The sequence below is a fragment of the Homarus americanus genome, unplaced genomic scaffold, assembly GCF_018991925.1.
Source record: "Homarus americanus isolate GMGI-L3 unplaced genomic scaffold, GMGI_Hamer_2.0 scaffold74, whole genome shotgun sequence".
Lineage (NCBI taxonomy): Eukaryota > Metazoa > Arthropoda > Malacostraca > Decapoda > Nephropidae > Homarus > Homarus americanus.
This window is the reverse complement of record NW_024716951.1, coordinates 4,975,958-4,993,724: the sequence shown is the minus strand read 5'-3', so window position 1 is coordinate 4,993,724 and position 17,767 is coordinate 4,975,958. Positions and strand designations below refer to the sequence as shown.

Genomic DNA, 17,767 nt, shown 5'->3' with positions numbered 1-17,767 from the left:
AGGAGAGAGAATGAGACAATTATAGAGAAAAAGATAGACGGGAGAGAGACAGGGGTTAAGTAAGAACAAAAGAGACAGAAACAGAGAGCAGGAGGAGAAGGAGTAACGAGTACCTCACAAGAGAGGAAGGTAGATAATCTAGCAAGGAGAGAGAGAGAGAGAGAGAGAGAGAGAGAGAGTGTGTGTGTGTGTGTGTGTGTGTGTGTGTGTGTGTGTGTGTGTGTGTGTGTGTCCTTTCAAGTAGCAAGAGAAGTGTGTATACTCAAAGCTCGAATGAAAGTAACCTAATCTAACTTAACCCAACCAAACTTTTACTTTAACCAGGAACCCCCCCTCTCTCCTCGCCAGACATTACTCCTACTGATAATATATATGGAAATGAGTGTGCGTGTGTGGGAGATATAATGATAAAAACATTATTTTTATGTCCTTCGATGTTGCTTAAAAAAAATTGCACCTGTACTGAATGGCGAAAACTCGTGCTGGGTCAAAATATTATTTTGAATATTTATAATTACACCTGGCTATAGTAGTAGTAGTAGTAATAGTAGTAGCAGTAGTAGGTACGGTAGGCCAGTAGAAGGTTTGCCCTCCCAATGCGTGTGTGTCTCTTCCTATGACGTCGATCACGCCATGCTGTGCAAGAAAGGGGGCTTCATATGCATGAGGCATGACGAAGTAAGGGATCTCACAGCAAATATGTTGAAGGAAATCTGTCGTGATGTCAGGGTAGAACCGACCCTCCTTCCATTGGACGGTGAGAATTTCTAATATAGGACTTCAAACACATCCAACGAAGCCCGTGTTGACGTCAGTGCTCGAGGATTCTGGACGCGGGGACAGGGGGACAGCGAGCCTTCTTCGACATCAGGATTTTTTATCCCATGGCCACATGTCACCGTAACTTAGCTCTAGATGCTGCACACAGGAGGAACGAGAACGACAAGATAAGGGAATACGGGGAGAGAATTCAGAACGTTGATCAAGGCAGCTTCACTCCTCTGGTGTTCACAACCTCTGGTGGGATGGAACCAAGTGCAAGATGCTTCTACGCCAGACTCGCGGAGGTGCTGTCCGAACAGAAGCAGCAGCCCAGAAGTTATGTTACAGCCTGGATGAGATGTCGACTATCCTTCTCTCTCCTTAGGTCTGTTTTGCTCTGCCTCAGGGGAACGAGAGCATTGGCCCCAAAGCCGACAACAGCTGCAGATATTAACTATGAGGCTACAGTCACTGAATGCCGCATTGATCTGCGGCTCAACTAACTCAACACAGCTAGGATAGCTACTTATGTATTAGGATATTTAATTTTAAGGTAATAAAATGGCGGCGAAGGTATGGCTATAAGGGGAGGATGGCGGCCTGGGGAATAAAAAAAAGTAGTAGTAGTAGTAGGATAAATGTGAGAGTGTATGTATGTGAAGGAGACACACACATGTACGTGATGCGTGTAAAGTACATGCATGTGTGTCCGTGTGAGTGTGTCATTGGGTTCACACGCTCGTGATCATGTGCGTCCAGGCGTGTGTACATGCGTGTGTGTGTGTTGGATGTGCACATAAGTGAGAGGCCGTCAACACGGCCACAGAGACTGTCATGCACCGCCCATGACAGCTTCATCTTCTCCCCTTTATTCATGATTACAAAACCTTTTCATGACGAAGAGGCTTTACAACACTGTCACCTCCACACCTGCTGCACCTCTTACAACACTGTCACCTCCACACCTGCTGCACCTCTTACAACACTGTCACCCCCACACCTGCTGCACCTCTTACAACAGTCACCTCCACACCTGCTGCACCTCTTACAACACTGTCACCCCACACCTGCTGCACCTCTTACAACACTGTCACCCCCACACCTGCTGCACCTCTACAACAATGTCACCTCCACACCTGCTGCACCTCCAACACTGTCACCCCCACACCTGCTGCACCTCTACAACAGTCACCTCCACACCTGCTGCACCTCTTACAACACTGTCACCCCACACCTGCTGCACCTCTACAACAATGTCACCCCCACACCTGCAGCACTTACAACAGTCACCTCCACACCTGTAGCACCTCCCAGTCATCTACACACCTGTATTCACCACATATGTATACTAGTATTTATAATTTATATGAGAAGAAAAACTGAGCAACTAAAAAAAAATAAAAAATAAAAAAAAAAAAATAAAATAAATAAATAAATAAATAAAATCCCCACAGGTTCCCATTCAGTCAGGCCCTTTGAGACATGACGAGATGTATGTAAGGTATAACACATAGAGACACACACACGAAGGAGGAGGAAGAGATCTCAAAAACACCAGTATAAGAAGGAGAGGAAGAGAGATAATGAGAGGATGAGAGACTGAGAGAGAAAACAAAATGAAAATAAGTAGAGAAATATCCACATATGTATACAGTCCCCCTCACTATCTCTACCGCTCACCCCCACATCCCCACCCCTCACCCCTTACTATCCTCTACCCCTCACCCCCTCACTATCCTCTACCCCTCACCCTCACCTCCCACCCTCCCCCTCACTATCCTCTACCCCCACCCCCACCATCCTCTACCCCCACCACCCCCCACTATCCTCCCTCACCTCACTATCCTCTACCCCCACTCACCCCCTCACCTCCCTCACTATCCTCTACCCTCACTATCCCTACCCTCACCTCCTTCACCCCTCACTCCTTAGTATACCTGTGGTTATAACTCAGGTAAACCAAGAAGGTAAACTCTAATTAATTATCCAACTCTACCTGGGTATACAGTGTCCCGGTAACCTGTACGTTAAATGGCTGTTCGTTAATCGGGGTGTACGTAGTGTGTGTACATTAACCTGTGTTTTAAGCGAACAATGACAGTAGAAGATTCGAACCGGTGTTCCTGAGTTTCACCTGATGATCGAGGAGTTAATTTCTATGAGGGCAAATAAAAGACACAGACAGACAGACAGATTTCCAAACAAAGAATAACATACAAACAAATAAACAAACACACAAAACATACAAAAAAACAGAGTAAAAGACAAACAAAGACAGACGAACACAAACAAATGAAATAGGTGCACACAGACAAAGACAACAGCCACAGACAGACAAAAGAACATAATTCATGCATCAACCTACCTTAAGGGGGGAGGGGGGAGGGGGGGATCTTCCAACCCGTAAAATGCCACAAAATAAACTGAGACGAGACACACACACACACAAGGGACACTTTTACAGCACTCTAACACACACACACACACACCTCATACACACTCACACACACACACACACACACAAGGGACACTTTACAGCACTCTAACACACACACACACACACACACACACACACATAGGACACTTTACCCAACACACACACACACACAGGACACTTTACAGCACTCCAACACACACACACACACACTCATACACACACTCACACACACACACACACACAAGGGACACTTTTACAGCACTCTAACACACACACACACACACACACACACACACAAGGGACACTTTACAGCACTCTAACACACACACACACACACTCATACACACTCACACACACACACACACACAAGGGACACTTTTACAGCACTCTAACACACACACACACACACACACAAGGGACACTTTACAGCACTCTAACACACACACACGCACACACACACCCACACACACACACACACACAAGGGACACTTTTACAGCACCTAACACACACACACACACACACACACACACACACACACACACACACATACAGTACACACACACCACACACACACACACACACACAAGGGACACTTTTACAGCACTCTAACACACACACACACACACACACACACACACAAGGGACACTTTTACAGCACTCAACACACACACACACACACTCATACACACCACACACACACACACAAGGGACACTTTTACAGCACTCCAACACACACACACACACACACACAAGGGACACTTTACAGCACTCTAACACACACACACGCACACACACACTCACACACACACACACACACAAAGGACACTTTACAGCACTCTAACACACACACACACACACACACACACACACACACACACACACACACATACAGCACACACACACTCACACACACACACACACACACAAGGGACACTTTACAGCACTCTAACACACACACACACACACACACACACACACATTCCTCCCACTTCCTACATCACCCTCCTCTCTCCCTCCCTCACCCCTACAACACACAACCCCCACCACCTGCCACTCCTCCACCTCTCTCCCCTCACCACCCATCACTCTCCTACAGTGGCCACGTTAAGCCGGTGGTGGTAGCAGTAGTTCCTCGTGCATATCATTATTACGCCATAAAGACACGAGGGGCTGCACTATGTTTTTATCGTCTCCTCAAAATGCACTGAAGAAAACGCATACTAATGGTCCTAAGAGTCTCAAGGCACGGTGTATGCATGTTTGGCCCCTCCAGCTCTGTGTGTGTGTGTGTGTGTGTGTGTGTGTGTGTGTGTGGCGGAAAATTACGATAATCCATGAGTGTGTGTGTGTGAGAGGGGAATGTAGTAACAGAGAGTGTGAGAGAGAGGTGGAAAATGTGTGGAGGAAGTGAGAGGGAGGAGGATGTAGTGAGAGAAGTGAGAGGGGAGGAGGATGTAGTGGAGAGAAGGAGAGGGAGGATGTAGTGAGAGAAGTGAGAGGGAGGAGGATGGTGAGAGAAGTGAGAGGGAGGAGGATGTAGTTAGAGAAGTGGAGAGGGAGGAGGATGTAGTGAGAGAAGGAGAGGAGGAGGATGTAGGAGAGAAGTGAGGGAGGAGGATGTAGTGAGAGAAGTGAGAGGGAGGAGATGCAGTGAGAGAAGTAGAGGAGGAGGATGTAGGAGAGAAGGAGAGGGAGGAGGATGTAGTGAGAGAAGTGAGAGGGAGGAGGATGAGTGTGAGAGAAGTGAGAGGGAGAGGATGTAGGAGAGAAGTGGAGAGGGAGGAGGATGTAGTGAGAGAAGGAGAGGGAGGAGGATGTAGTGAGAGAAGGAGAGGGAGGAGAATACTTGATAAAGGAGTAAACATAACAACTATGAAAGTTAATAAGTGAGTGGCAGGAGGGAAAATGTAGGCACGTGACCCTCCCTCCTCTTTCTCCCCCCTCCTCCTTCCCCACCCTCCTCCCCCTCCCTCACTCCTCTCCCCCTCCCCCTATCCCTCCCCTCACCCTCCCCCCCTCCCCCCATCCCTCCCTCACTCCTCTCCCTCTCTCCTCCCCCGTCCCTCCTTCCCAACCTACCCTTCCCTCCCTCCCTCCCTACCTACCCACGCCCTCCATCTCATCATGACAGGAATGTGGAGAGATGTGAGTGTCTGGAGTGTTCACTTTACCCTAAGGTGGAATAAGATAATCTGCCACTCACAATCTGCCACTCACAAACCTGCCACTCACAACCTGCCACTCACAACCTGCCACTCATAACCTGCCACTTGTGTCTTGCGTTCTCCCATCAACACACTTTTGAATCTGACAAACTTTCATCTTCTCAAGTAATTTCTGTACGTAGAACTCATTATACCTTAACGTGTAAACTTGCCCAAGAAAGCTTTTAACGTGCTGAAATTTGGCTATGAAAGTTTTAACATGGTGAAGATTTAGTTAAGAAAGTTTTAAACATGAGGAAATTTGGCGATGAAAGTTTTAACATGTTGAAATTTGGCGATGAAAGTTTTAACATATTGAAATTTGGCTATGAAAGTTTTAATCATGAGGGAAATTTGGCTATCAAAGTTTTTAACATGTTGAAATTTATGATGAAAGTTTTAATCATGAGGGAAATTTGGCTATGAAAGTTTTAATCATGAGGGAAATTTGGCTATGAAAGTTTTAAACAACATAATCTTAATGAGAGTCGAGTCAATAAGGCTGAAAAGACATCAATAACAAAATTCACCCATCAACCTTTTGAAACTAACCATCTTCACAAGGGGTCATATTGTCCCACAGTCAGAGCACCATATTGGAACTTGACATTGATACACACACAGGGGGAAACATACACGCCCAATATAAACATACCAAGTCGACATAGTTCTCCCTGTAGAGCACGGACACACACACAGACACATACACATAAAACAAACAGACACATATGACCGTTTTATTGTTCCCACTGAGGACACATGTGGTGCAGGAAGACCCCAGGTGTTGTTCCCTTCAAGACAGCAAGGGAGGGCCGGGCAGGAGGCAGTAGGTGGGTGTTCTGCTGGCTATAAGGTCCTTGGCGGCGGTGGTGGTGGTGGAGGAGGGTCGCTCACGTCGCCTCCATTACTTCATTCCAAGAGGAGTTTCAGAGGGCGTCTTTTCTCACAAGTTTCAGGAGCTGCAAGTCTTAATCAGGGCTGCACGTCTTACTGTTATAAGTTTCAGGGGCTGCAAGTCTTAATCAGGGGCTGCACGTCTTAATCAGGGGCTGCACGTCTTAATCAGCGGCTGCACGTCTTAATCAACGGCTGCACGTCTTACTGTTATAAGTTTCAGGGCTGCAAGTCTTAATCAGGGGCTGCACGTCTTAATCAGGGGCTGCACGTCTTAATCAGGGGCTGCACGTCTTAGTCCCACGTTTCGGGACAGCCTCCAAGATGACCCTCACCCTCTCAAGATGTTCCTCAGGTAACAAGGACGAGATAACAATATCCCAGACTCCAAGAGGTTGAAATTATGGCTGCCTGAGGTTGACATTTCACATTAGAGGTATTCTGGCCCTCATCCACCAACATTTGAGGGATCATTTGGTGGATGATCTGAGGTTTTGTGCTAAAGATTCCTCAAAGTCTCAATGCTTAAGATCGCCACCAGAAGACGGTCTTTTATCACCAGGGTCTTATACCGTACGAAAAAGCCTGTCCAACTCTTTTCACCATCATTCACCATCATCACTATAGCATTAATACCAACACTATCATCAATTATCACCAACACTGTCATCATTCACCATCATCACTAATAGTATCATTATCACCAACACTATCATCAATTATCACCAACACTATCATCATTCACCATCATCACTAATAGTATCATTATCACCAACACTATCATCAATTATCACCAACACTATCATCATTCACCATCATCACTAATAGTATCATTATCACCAACACTATCATCAATTATCATCAACACTATCATCAATCACCATCATCACTAATAGTATCATTATCACCAACACTATCATCAATTATCATCAACACTATCATCAATCACCATCATCACCATCATCCTCGGCATCAGGTGCGTCACCGTGATGAGTGGCTGGCGTGTGGGGGGTGAAAGTGTAGGGCGTGGTGTGTGTGTGTGTGTGGTTCACGGTACTTCTCCTTCAGGTAGGTGGCGGCAGCGGCGGTGGTGTCTCCTGGCGCGGCACACCCCACCCTTCTTCCCTCCACCAGGCACGGGTCTTCACGGCGGTGACTCACACACACACACACACACACACACACACACACATATATATCGTTCACAAGAGATAACAAAGTCGTCTCCATCCATTTGTGTGTGTATGTGTGTGTGTGTGTGTGTGTGTATATGTGTGTGTGTGTGTATGTGTGTGTGTGTGTGTGTGTGTGTGTGTCAGCGCTCTCCAGGAAGAACCATTATCGTCAGGGTGTTCATATTTAGTGTGAATTTCCCCCTTAAGAGTGCCAGGCTCCTGTTCTAATACAAAGGTCACTGAACCACACAATTTACTCAGTATGGATCTCTTGAAATCTCGAACCTAACCTAACCTAACCTACCCAAACCTAACCTAACCTACCCAAACCTAACCAAGCCAAACCTAACCTAACTACAAGGTATCTAATCAACAGGTGAAATAAGCAGGGGTTCCTATTTTTTTTTCATAAGGGGAGGAGAGAGGAGAGGAGGGGACAGGAGGGAGACAATAATAACACAACGAACGAACGAAAGAACGAAGAATTTTGACAACCCTACCGAGACAAACAGGAGTGGCAGTGTTCATTTAGAAATTCACTGAACTTCCAACCGTAAAGATATTTTTTTTTTTTTGGGGGGAGGGGGAGGAGGGGGAGGGGAGGGAGAGGGGGAGGGGAGCATTACATGTCCCAACTTTCTCTGACCCCCGTCGTGTAGGAACAAACAAGTGTGGGAAGAAAACTTTACCCAGAGTTGTTTAGGGAAGATAACTCACCTTACCTGGCTAGAAAAAGAGATGTGTATGTGGGTGTGTGTATGTGTGTGTACGTATGTATGTATGTATGTATGTATGTATGTATGTATGTATGTGTGTTAATAATAAATAATAATAATAATAATTAACGGTTTTTTTAAAAAGTTCTGAAAAAGTTCTGCAGCCCGAAGGCTGAAAATATACATTGGACATAAATGACTTATTACATACATTGGTGGTTTAACAAAAGCCTTCATTAGAGAAAGGTAAAGGAACATACAGTGAACATATAGATTAATGTTTACAGTGGAGGTCACGTAGATCATGTGCGCTGAAGTATTGAACAGCAGACACGTAGTGTAGTAACTCCCTCACAGATGGTGTTATGAGGGACCTCACGTGGTGTAGTAATCCCCTCACGGATGGTGTTATGAGGGGCATCACGTAGTGTAGTAATTCCCTCACAGATGGTGTTATGAGGGGCATCACGTGGTGTAGTAATCCCCTCACGGATGGTGTTATGAGGGGCATCACGTGGTGTAGTAATTCCCTCACAGATGGTGTTATGAGGGGCATCACGTGGTGTAGTAATCCCCTCACGGATGGTGTTCTGAGGGGCATCACGTGGTGTAGTAATTCCCTCACAGATGGTGTTCTGAGGGGCATCACGTGGTGTAGTAATTCCCTCACAGATGGTGTTCTGAGGTAACTCACATGATGCCGTAGCAACTCATTCACTGCGTGGTGTCGTAGCATCATGGGGACACCTCGTGGTCTGGTGTCACAGGACTTCACTCACTCAAGTGGGTGAGGTGTGGTCCCAGGCCTCCCTAGGACGGATTAACACATAGCTGGTGTTGTGGAGTCCCAGGGGCAGTTATCACTGGGTACCTGGGACCTCACTGTTAGCTTGGGTAAGACTCAGCTGTCACTGCCGAGTTGTTTTTCACTGACTTAAGCACTGTTCACCACTATTCAACACTGGTTCCATTCCTTTCCTAAATGAAATAATAACTTCTGGCGAGAACTTGTTGATATTCCGGTGGGGAGGAGGGGTTCAGGGGAGGGAGTTGGTAAAGGCCAACATAAAAGTTGACGTGGCTGCTGCCATAGCAGCGCCAGGTACGTTTTGACCCTTCGGTAGTCAAGGATGAAGTGTGTGTGTGTGTGTGTGTGTGTGTGTGTGTGTGTGTGTGTGTGTGTGTGTTACATTATTTAAGGGGATAATACTTGTTACCTGAAGCGTCTACCTGGTTGAATTACATCTCCCTCGGATTACCTGAAGATTAGGTTCGCCCATTCCACTCCTTTATCAATTTATTTTGCCTTATGTTGGGTTTGAGTTAGGTTAGGTTAGTTTCGTCTGCTTTCAGGAAAAAACAATAACAATAGTTTAGCGACCTCGTTGGTGGTAGTACTGTACTTTGACAACACTGTACAGTTTGTGTAGTTGGCCCACGTCACACACGACCGCTGGGAGAGGGAACTGTTTCAAAACCTCCACCACGCACCACTACCTCACTGTATAAGTGTGACCAAATGTTACCAACTGTACTCCTGAAATATGCCATTGTGAGACCTTTGCCATTGCATTTACCTGAAAACATTAACCCCCCAAAATACGTACGTATTTATTTTTTAACCTGATACTCAAAATATTCATATATTTTAGTATGTATACAATATTCATACATAGAAAACATTTATCCCAAAACTTCATCCAAAAACCCAAATGTTCGTATGTATAGTAAATATTTATACACGAAAACAAAAAACAAAAACAACACATTAAAACTACTGCCTAATTCTCAGGACCAAATACACAGATGTTCGTAAGTTTAGTTCACATAGTCATTGTTTATCTTGTGTTAAGTGGACGGGTCGACAGTGAGAGTGTACCTAGACTGTAATAGAAGTGGAACATGAAGCGAGGAAATTAAACAGCCAGTGAGATTCCAGGTGACTTAGTTAAACAGTTAAGACAATCTGGGCACAGCAGCGAGGAAGTGAGGAGAGGGGTGAGGGAGGGAGTGGGGGAGGAGAGGGGTAAGGAGGTGAGACTTAGAGCACAGGGTTTACCACTTAATTGGCAGGCATTAGTGAACTCAGATCCGGGAGGAGGCGGCAATAAACTTCTTCAGCGTGACTTGAGATAATGTGTTGTACTGTATATAAGACCCTATTGATTGCCGTTCATCTCCCACCTCCACACACACCTGCTTCCCCCACACACACACCTTGATCTCCCCCACACACACACCTGATTCCCCCCCCCCACACACACACACCTGGTACACACACACACCTGCCCCTCCTACACCTGCTCCCTCCTCTCCCCCACACACACATACACCTGTCCCCCCTCCTACACCTGCTCAAACACACACACACCTGCTCCCCTTCCTCTCCCCCACACACATACACCTGCCCCCTCCTACACCTGCTCCCCCAAACATACACCTGCTCCCCTCCCCTCCCCAAACACACACACCTGCTCCCCTTCCTCTCCCCCCACACACACACATACACCTGCCCCCTCCTACACCTGCTCTCCAAACACACACACACCTGCTCCCCCTTCCTCCCCCACACACACACCTGCCCCTCCTACACCTGCTCCCCAAACACACACACCTTGCCCCCTTCCTCTCCCCCCCACACACATACACCTGCCCCCTCCTACACCTGCCCCCAAACACACACACCTGCCCCTCCCCCCCACACACACACCTACTACCCTCAAACACAGACAACCCTGAAGCTGACAGTACACAGTTTCCTCCTCCTTTCCGTGTCTTTCTTCCTTATTCCTCCTTCTCGTCCTCCGTCTCCCCTAACTCCTCTATCTCCTCCTCCTCCTGCCTCCTGCCCTCCTCCTGCTCCTCCTCCTCCTGCTCCTACCTCCCTCCTGCTCCTCCTCCTCCTGCTCCTCCTGCTCCTACTCCTCCTCCTCCTCTCGAGAACCAATAAGTTATGGTACCTGAGATGGGGTGAAAAATACTCACTCACCTGACCTGACCTGACCTGACCTGACCTGACCTAATCTAATGTAAGCCGTACCTACACTAAACAAACCAGAGTATTATTTTTCCCTTGCTATTTGACCTGACCTGAACTCAATGCCAAAGAGGTTACTCATAGAATAGTGCCACGTAATAAGTAAAATGGCACTCTTATCATTCACGACTGACAGATAGACAGATAGAGATGTAAGTTTGACACAGACGCTCATGCAATTATTTCCGGGTTATGAAGTTGTCTCCAAGTTCTACAGTTAAGTCTCTGCTACGCCTGGGGGGTTAGTGGAGATATTAGATGGATGGATAGATTGATTGATAGATGAATAGATAGATGTAAGTGGTTAGATTGATAGCTAGATAGATAGATATATATATAGAGAGAGTATGAGACAGAAACACACACACACACACACACACATTGGAAGAGAACTACATTACAGTAATAAGTTTTACTGAGTTACGTAAGAGAGAGAGAGAGGATGCACCGTCAGTACAGGAGAGTTAGTAGTGCATGTCTGTAAGGTTATTACCCACTCCGACCTGTTTATGTGGGAGTAACTTATGGCTGAGTAATGCTGACTATTGTACTGCATTCCTCTCTCTACTCCTGACGGTAACTTCTCTACTCCTGACGGTAACCTCTCCTCTCTTCTCAAACTCACTTAAGATACACTACTAATCGGATTCTCAAAGGTTCTTACGGTCATATTTTCCCATATATCAAACTCACTTAAGATACATTATTAAGCACGATAACTTTAACCCCTTGAGTATAATGGTGAGTTAAGTCATCGTAATTAACTTAACCCCTTGAGTATAATGGTGAGTTAAGTCATCGTAATTAACTTTAACCCCTTGAGTATAATGGTGAGTTGTCATATAACTTAACTTGAGTATAGGTGAGTTGTCATCGTAATTAACTTTAACCTTGAGATATTTGTGAGTTGTTATCGTAATTTAATCAACCCTTGAGTATATGTGAGTTAAGTCATCGTAATTAACTTTAACCCCTTGAGTATAATGGTGAGTTAAGTCATCGTAATTAAGTGGTTATCTTAATGGAACTCAGTAAGGACAGACGCACGGACGAACACCCACTAAGGACCAATGAACACACGAACAAACGGACAGACGGACACTTAAGGACGAAACACAGACGAATACAAACTAAGAACACACGAACACTCAACTAAGGACCAACCGACAGACAGACAGACGCACGGACGAATACACTGTATATGCAAAACAAAAGAAGTACTTTGTAAACCCTGACCCCTACCTACGAAAGTGGTGGGGCATAATAAAGATAAATAAACAAGGTAGGAAGGTTTGAAGAGAGAGAGAGAGCAAGGAAGAGGAGGAGGGAGGAGGAAGAGGAGGAGGGGGGAGAGGAATGCAGTGTCTTGAACCACGCTTGACTAAAAGAAAAGTTTGTATTCTAACCTGCTCTGCGTACATGACTCTTGTCTGTCTGTCTGTCTGTTTGTCTGTCTTTGTTTGTTTGTCTGTCTGTCTGTCTGTCTGTCTGCCTATCTGTCCGTCTGTCTGTCTGTCTATATGTTCGTCTGTCTGTCGGTCTATCTGTCTGTCTGTCTCTCATAATGCCACACCACTGACTCGATCATCTCTCTCTCTCTCGTCCGTCTGTCTGTCTGTCTGTATGTCTATCTGTCTGCCTATTCGTCCGTCTGTCTGTCTGTCTGTCTATCTGTCTGTTCATCTGTATGTCTGTCTGTCTCTCCTCATTGATGCCACATTGACTCTTCCTATACGTTGTTCGGTATAGAAAATTTAGAACAAATTCCCTAAAAGAACACGAACAGACGCTCCTTTCTCTTCCTTTTACTTCCTTTTCTTCTTCTTTTTCCTTTTCCTTATTTTCCTTTCCTTCTTTATTCTTCCTTTCTTTTCCTACTTCCTCCTTCTTCTTCTTCCTTGTGTCTTTCTTCCTCCCCCTCCTTCTTTCTTCTTATTCTTCCTTCCTCCTTCCTCCTTCCTCCCATTCATTTTTACCTCTAGCGAAAAAAACAAACACAGTTACACATGACCTACTTGAACGTACTATACATTTAGCTAAGTGTCCCCCTAGAACTAATTTCAAACATATATCGTCAATTCTACCTCACGTTTTTATCAGTAGAGTCAAAAGCGGGAGTGAGTGGTAACGAACCGAGAAAAAGTATTGCTCTAGTTTTACGTGTATTCGAAAGGAGCGCCAGGGTGTGTGGGGTTGGGGTGAGGGGTGGGGTGTGTGGGGGGTTTGGGTGATGATGGTGGGGTGTGGGGGAAGGTTTGTATGGGTAAAATAATAGTGACGGTGGAATTTTTTTTTGGTGTGTGTGTGTGTGTGTGTGTGTGTGTGTGTGTGTGTGTTTTAATTATGGGGAAGGATGGGAGACAGTGAGATTAATACTTTTTTTACTTTGAAAGAATGTGAAGGTTAGGTTAGGTTAAGTTAGGTTAATTTTTGTCATTTTCGAAAAACAATAGTTACTTAATGTTTAATGGCGATCGAGAAAGCCTTAGGTTGAGCAACAACAACAAAAATAGCCATGATTTTGTTTATTTTGGGGGGATAAGCGGCAAGGACTCTAACAAAACAATAGATTTCAAAAACAAAATAACAGCGTTGAATTTGTGCGTGCGGACAACTGAGTATTGGGAAAATGATAGTCTAGTTGAAGTCTTTTTAGAGAGGTGGGGAGTGGGAGGAGGAGAGAGGGGGAAGAGAGAGAGGTAGATGGAGAGGAGAGAGGTGAGGAGGGGGCAAGAGAGGGGTAGGAGGAGAAGGAGAGGGGATAGGGGAGAGAGAAGAGAGGGGGGTAGGAGGTGGAGAGGTAAGGAGACACGGGTAGGTGAAGAGGATAGAGGACAGGAGAAGAGGGGAGAGAGGTGGAGAGAGAGGGAGGGGAGAGAGGGTGGGAGAGAGGGGGGGGAAGGGAGAGAGGGGAGGGAGGAGAAGGAGGGAGAGAGGGGTGTGGAGAGAGAGGGAGGGAGAAAGGGGTGGGAAAAGGAGAGAGGGGGGAGGAGGGAGGGGGGGGGAGGGAAGGGAGAGGGGAGGGAGAGGGGAGGAGAGGGAAGAGGAGAGCATTAGAGTATTGAAAATAATAGTCACACTTGATTACAGGTGCAAACGAGGTGCCGGGTTATTGAAATAATAACCAAGTGGTTTAGGTGTGAGAGAGAGAGAGATGGTAATGACCAGAGTAAAGTCACAGTGTGTGTGTGTGTGTGTGTGTGTAACTCGACCTGGGCATAACTCGAGGGAGAAGTGACAGAGTCCGTTTGTTATGATGGATTGGGGAGAGAGATAATGTGAGAGAAGAGGGTGGAGAGAGAGAGAGAGAGGGAGAGAGAGAGTAGCCAGACACAACTCCATGATTCAGAACTCAGAACACCCCAAAAACCTTCTCCCACGGGCAAAGTTTATCTTATGTCGCTATTATGCCTCTCTCTCTCTCTCGTGACCTCATACCTCCCTACCCAATGAACGATATGGAAATAATTTCTTCAGCTATATATAAACATTGTACTAACACACACACACACACACACACACACACACACACACACACACACACACGGAGAATCAACTCAATACACAAAACACAAGTATATTTACACAGGTTCAGCTTAAAGATGAAGTGTTGAGCTTCTTCAGGCTTACTTGGGTGTTCTTGGCCAGTGTGTAGTGTGGTGTTGGGTGTAGTGCAGTGTAGTGTGTGGTGTGGTTAAGGTATAGTGTAGTGTAGTGGTGTAGGGTAAAGTGTAGTGTAGTGTAGTGTGGGTAAGTGGTGTAGTGGTGTGTAAGTGTAGTGTAGTGTAGTGGTGTTGGGTTAAAGTATAGTGTAGTGTAGTGGTGTTGGGTGTAGTGTAGTGTAGTGGTGTTGGGGTGTGTGAGTGTAGTGTAGTGGTGAGTGTAGTGTAGTGGTGTAGGGTAAAGTGTAGTGTAGTGGTGTGGTAGTGCAGTAGCAACAACGACAAGCAACCTCAGCAAGCAACATCGATAAGCAACCTCAGCAGGCAACAACGACAAGCAACATCAGCAGGCAACAACGACAAGCAACCTCAGCAGGCAACAACGACAAGCAACCTCAGCAGGCAACAACGACAAGCAACCTCAGCAAGCAACAAGCAACATCAGCAGGCAACAACGACAAGCAACATCAGCAAGCAACAACAACAAGCAACATCAGCAGGCAACAACAAGCAACATCAGCAGGCAACAACGACAAGCAACATCAGCAGGCAACAACGACAAGGCATCAGCAAGCAAAAACAAGAAGCAACATCAGCAGGCAACAACGACAAGCAACCTCAGCAGGCAACATGACAAGCAACCAGCAAGCAACAACAAGCAACATCAGCAGGCAAAACAACACAAGCAACATCAAAGCAACAACAAGAAGCAACATCAGCAGGCAACAACAAGCAACATCAGCAGGCAACAACGACAAACATCAGCAGGCAACAACGACAAGCAACATCAGCAGGCAACAACGACAAGCAACATCAGCAGGCAACAACGACAAGCAACATCAGCAGGCAACAACGACAAGCAACATCAGCAGGCAACAACGACAAGCAACATCAGCAGGCAACAACGACAAGCAACCTCAGCAAGCAACAACAAGCAACATCAGCAGGCAACAAACAAGCAACCTCAGCAAGCAACAACGACAAGCAACATCAGCAGGCAACAACGACAAGCAACATCAGCAGGCAACAACGACAAGCAACCTCAGCAAGCAACAAGCAACATCAGCAGGCAACAACAAGCAACATCAGCAGGCAACAACAAGCAACATCAGCAAGCAACAACGACAAGCAACATCAGCAGGCAACAACGACAAGCAACATCAGCAGGCAAGAACGACAAGCAACCTCAGCAGAAGGGCAGGTCACCTCTACCGACAGGCTGAATTATGTCCACCTCACCATAATGGAGGAGGAAGGGCGCGCCCATTTATATTCCCCTGCACCTCCTCCTCCTCCTTACTCTCCTCCCTTCTCCCTTACTCTCCCTCCGACTTCTTCCCTACTCTACTTTCCACTCCTCCCTCTTCCCACCTCCTCCTCCTCCTCCCTCGTCCCCCCTCATTTCTTCTCTTCCTCCTTTTGCTGTCCCCTTTCTCCTCCTCCTCCTCTCCCCCTCCCCTCTCCTCTTATCCTCACTCTCTCCCTTACCTCTACTCCCCTCTTCTCTCTTCTACACCTCTCCCCTCATTCTCTCTCCTCTACTTCCCCTTCACTCCTCTCTTCCTTTCCTCTACCCACCTCTTCTTTCTCCTGCCTATCCCTCCCATCTGATCTCTTCTTCCCCCTCCTCTCCTCTCCCGTCCCTCCTCTTCTCCTCCTCTCCTCTCCTCTCCTCCGCCAAGATGAACTGACTCAGCTGTCAAACATGGCTACCTCAGGATACACTCTAATCACAGAGGGACTAGCTAATGTAACAGCCGAGTCAGATTACTGATTAGTGGCCTTCAAACCATGTTAGGTAAGGTTAGGTTAGGTTAGGTTAGGTTAGGTTAGGTTAGGTTAGGTTAGGTTAGACTGAATAGTTAGGTTAAAATAGTTGAGATTGATGCCAAATTGTGTTAGGTTAGGTTAGGTTTAAAAAAAAACTTTACAACTAATTAAAGTCTGATTGAGATAACAGACAAAGAAGTTTCCCCCGGCCGTCATGCAGGGGAGGGGTGGGGATGGGTGGGAGGTGGAGGGTGGGGGCTGAAAGGTTGTGGTGACTGTATGATAAGGTGGCGACGTGTTGGCGGTGGTCACAGCGATGAAGACACGCAACATTGCTGGAGCTGTGAGGGGGGGTGAGGGAGGAGGGAGAGGGGTGAGGGTGGGGAGGGATGTGAGGATGTGAGGTAGGGTTGGGTGAGGGAGAGGGGTGTGGGAAGGGGTTAGGAAGTGAGGTGAGGAGGGATGGGGTGAAGGGGAAAGGTGTGAAGGAGGAGGGGGCCAACGCAGCATTTTCTATCTGTGATGCTCCGGGTGTTAAGTATTTCGTCTCGTCTATTTACCTAAGGTTTATTACATAGTTCTAACTTGTTATGTACACCTAACCTAACCTAACTTGACCTAACCTAACATAATCTAACCCAACCTAATCTAACCTAACCCTGCAGTTTACCCTCACTATTCACTTACACTTATTTGGCTACCTGCCGTGACCTCTGACCTCGTGCCCTCTAATTCCGTGACCTCTGACATCTCGTGACCTCTGACATAGGTATTATTGACCTCCCCGTGGCTTCGTGACCTCCCCAAATAACCCTGCACAATGTCTGACTGGTAATGATGATGACCGCTAAGCTTCATTGTAAGATCCTCCAACACACACACACACACACACACACACACACACACACACACACATAAGAACATAAGAAAATAAGGAGTCTGCAATAGGCCGGTTGGCCTGTGCATGGCAGCTCCTGTCGAGAGTTACGACCACTCTCTTTCACCCATGAATCTATCTAGCCTCCTTTTGAAACTTTCCAGAGTTCCAGCACTTACTACAAAGTTGCTAAGCTTGTTCCACTCGTCCACCATCCTATTTGTGAACCAGT

General features: G+C 46.5%; 2 protein-coding genes across 2 annotated transcripts in view; one reads left to right on the top strand and one right to left on the bottom strand.

The window, feature by feature from the left end:
• The window catches only part of LOC121858570 (putative mediator of RNA polymerase II transcription subunit 26), an 18,608-nt gene extending 2,497 nt beyond the window's left edge, over positions 1–16,111 (top strand). The window contains exon 2 of the mRNA XM_042355059.1: positions 15,213–16,111. Coding sequence (XP_042210993.1) covers positions 15,213–16,111 — 899 coding nt within the window. The remainder of the gene's footprint in view (positions 1–15,212) is intronic.
• LOC121858693 (RNA-binding motif protein, X-linked-like-3) overlaps positions 1–17,767 on the bottom strand; it is a 167,190-nt gene that overhangs the window by 118,821 nt on the left and 30,602 nt on the right. The gene's annotated exons all lie outside the window — the stretch shown is intronic.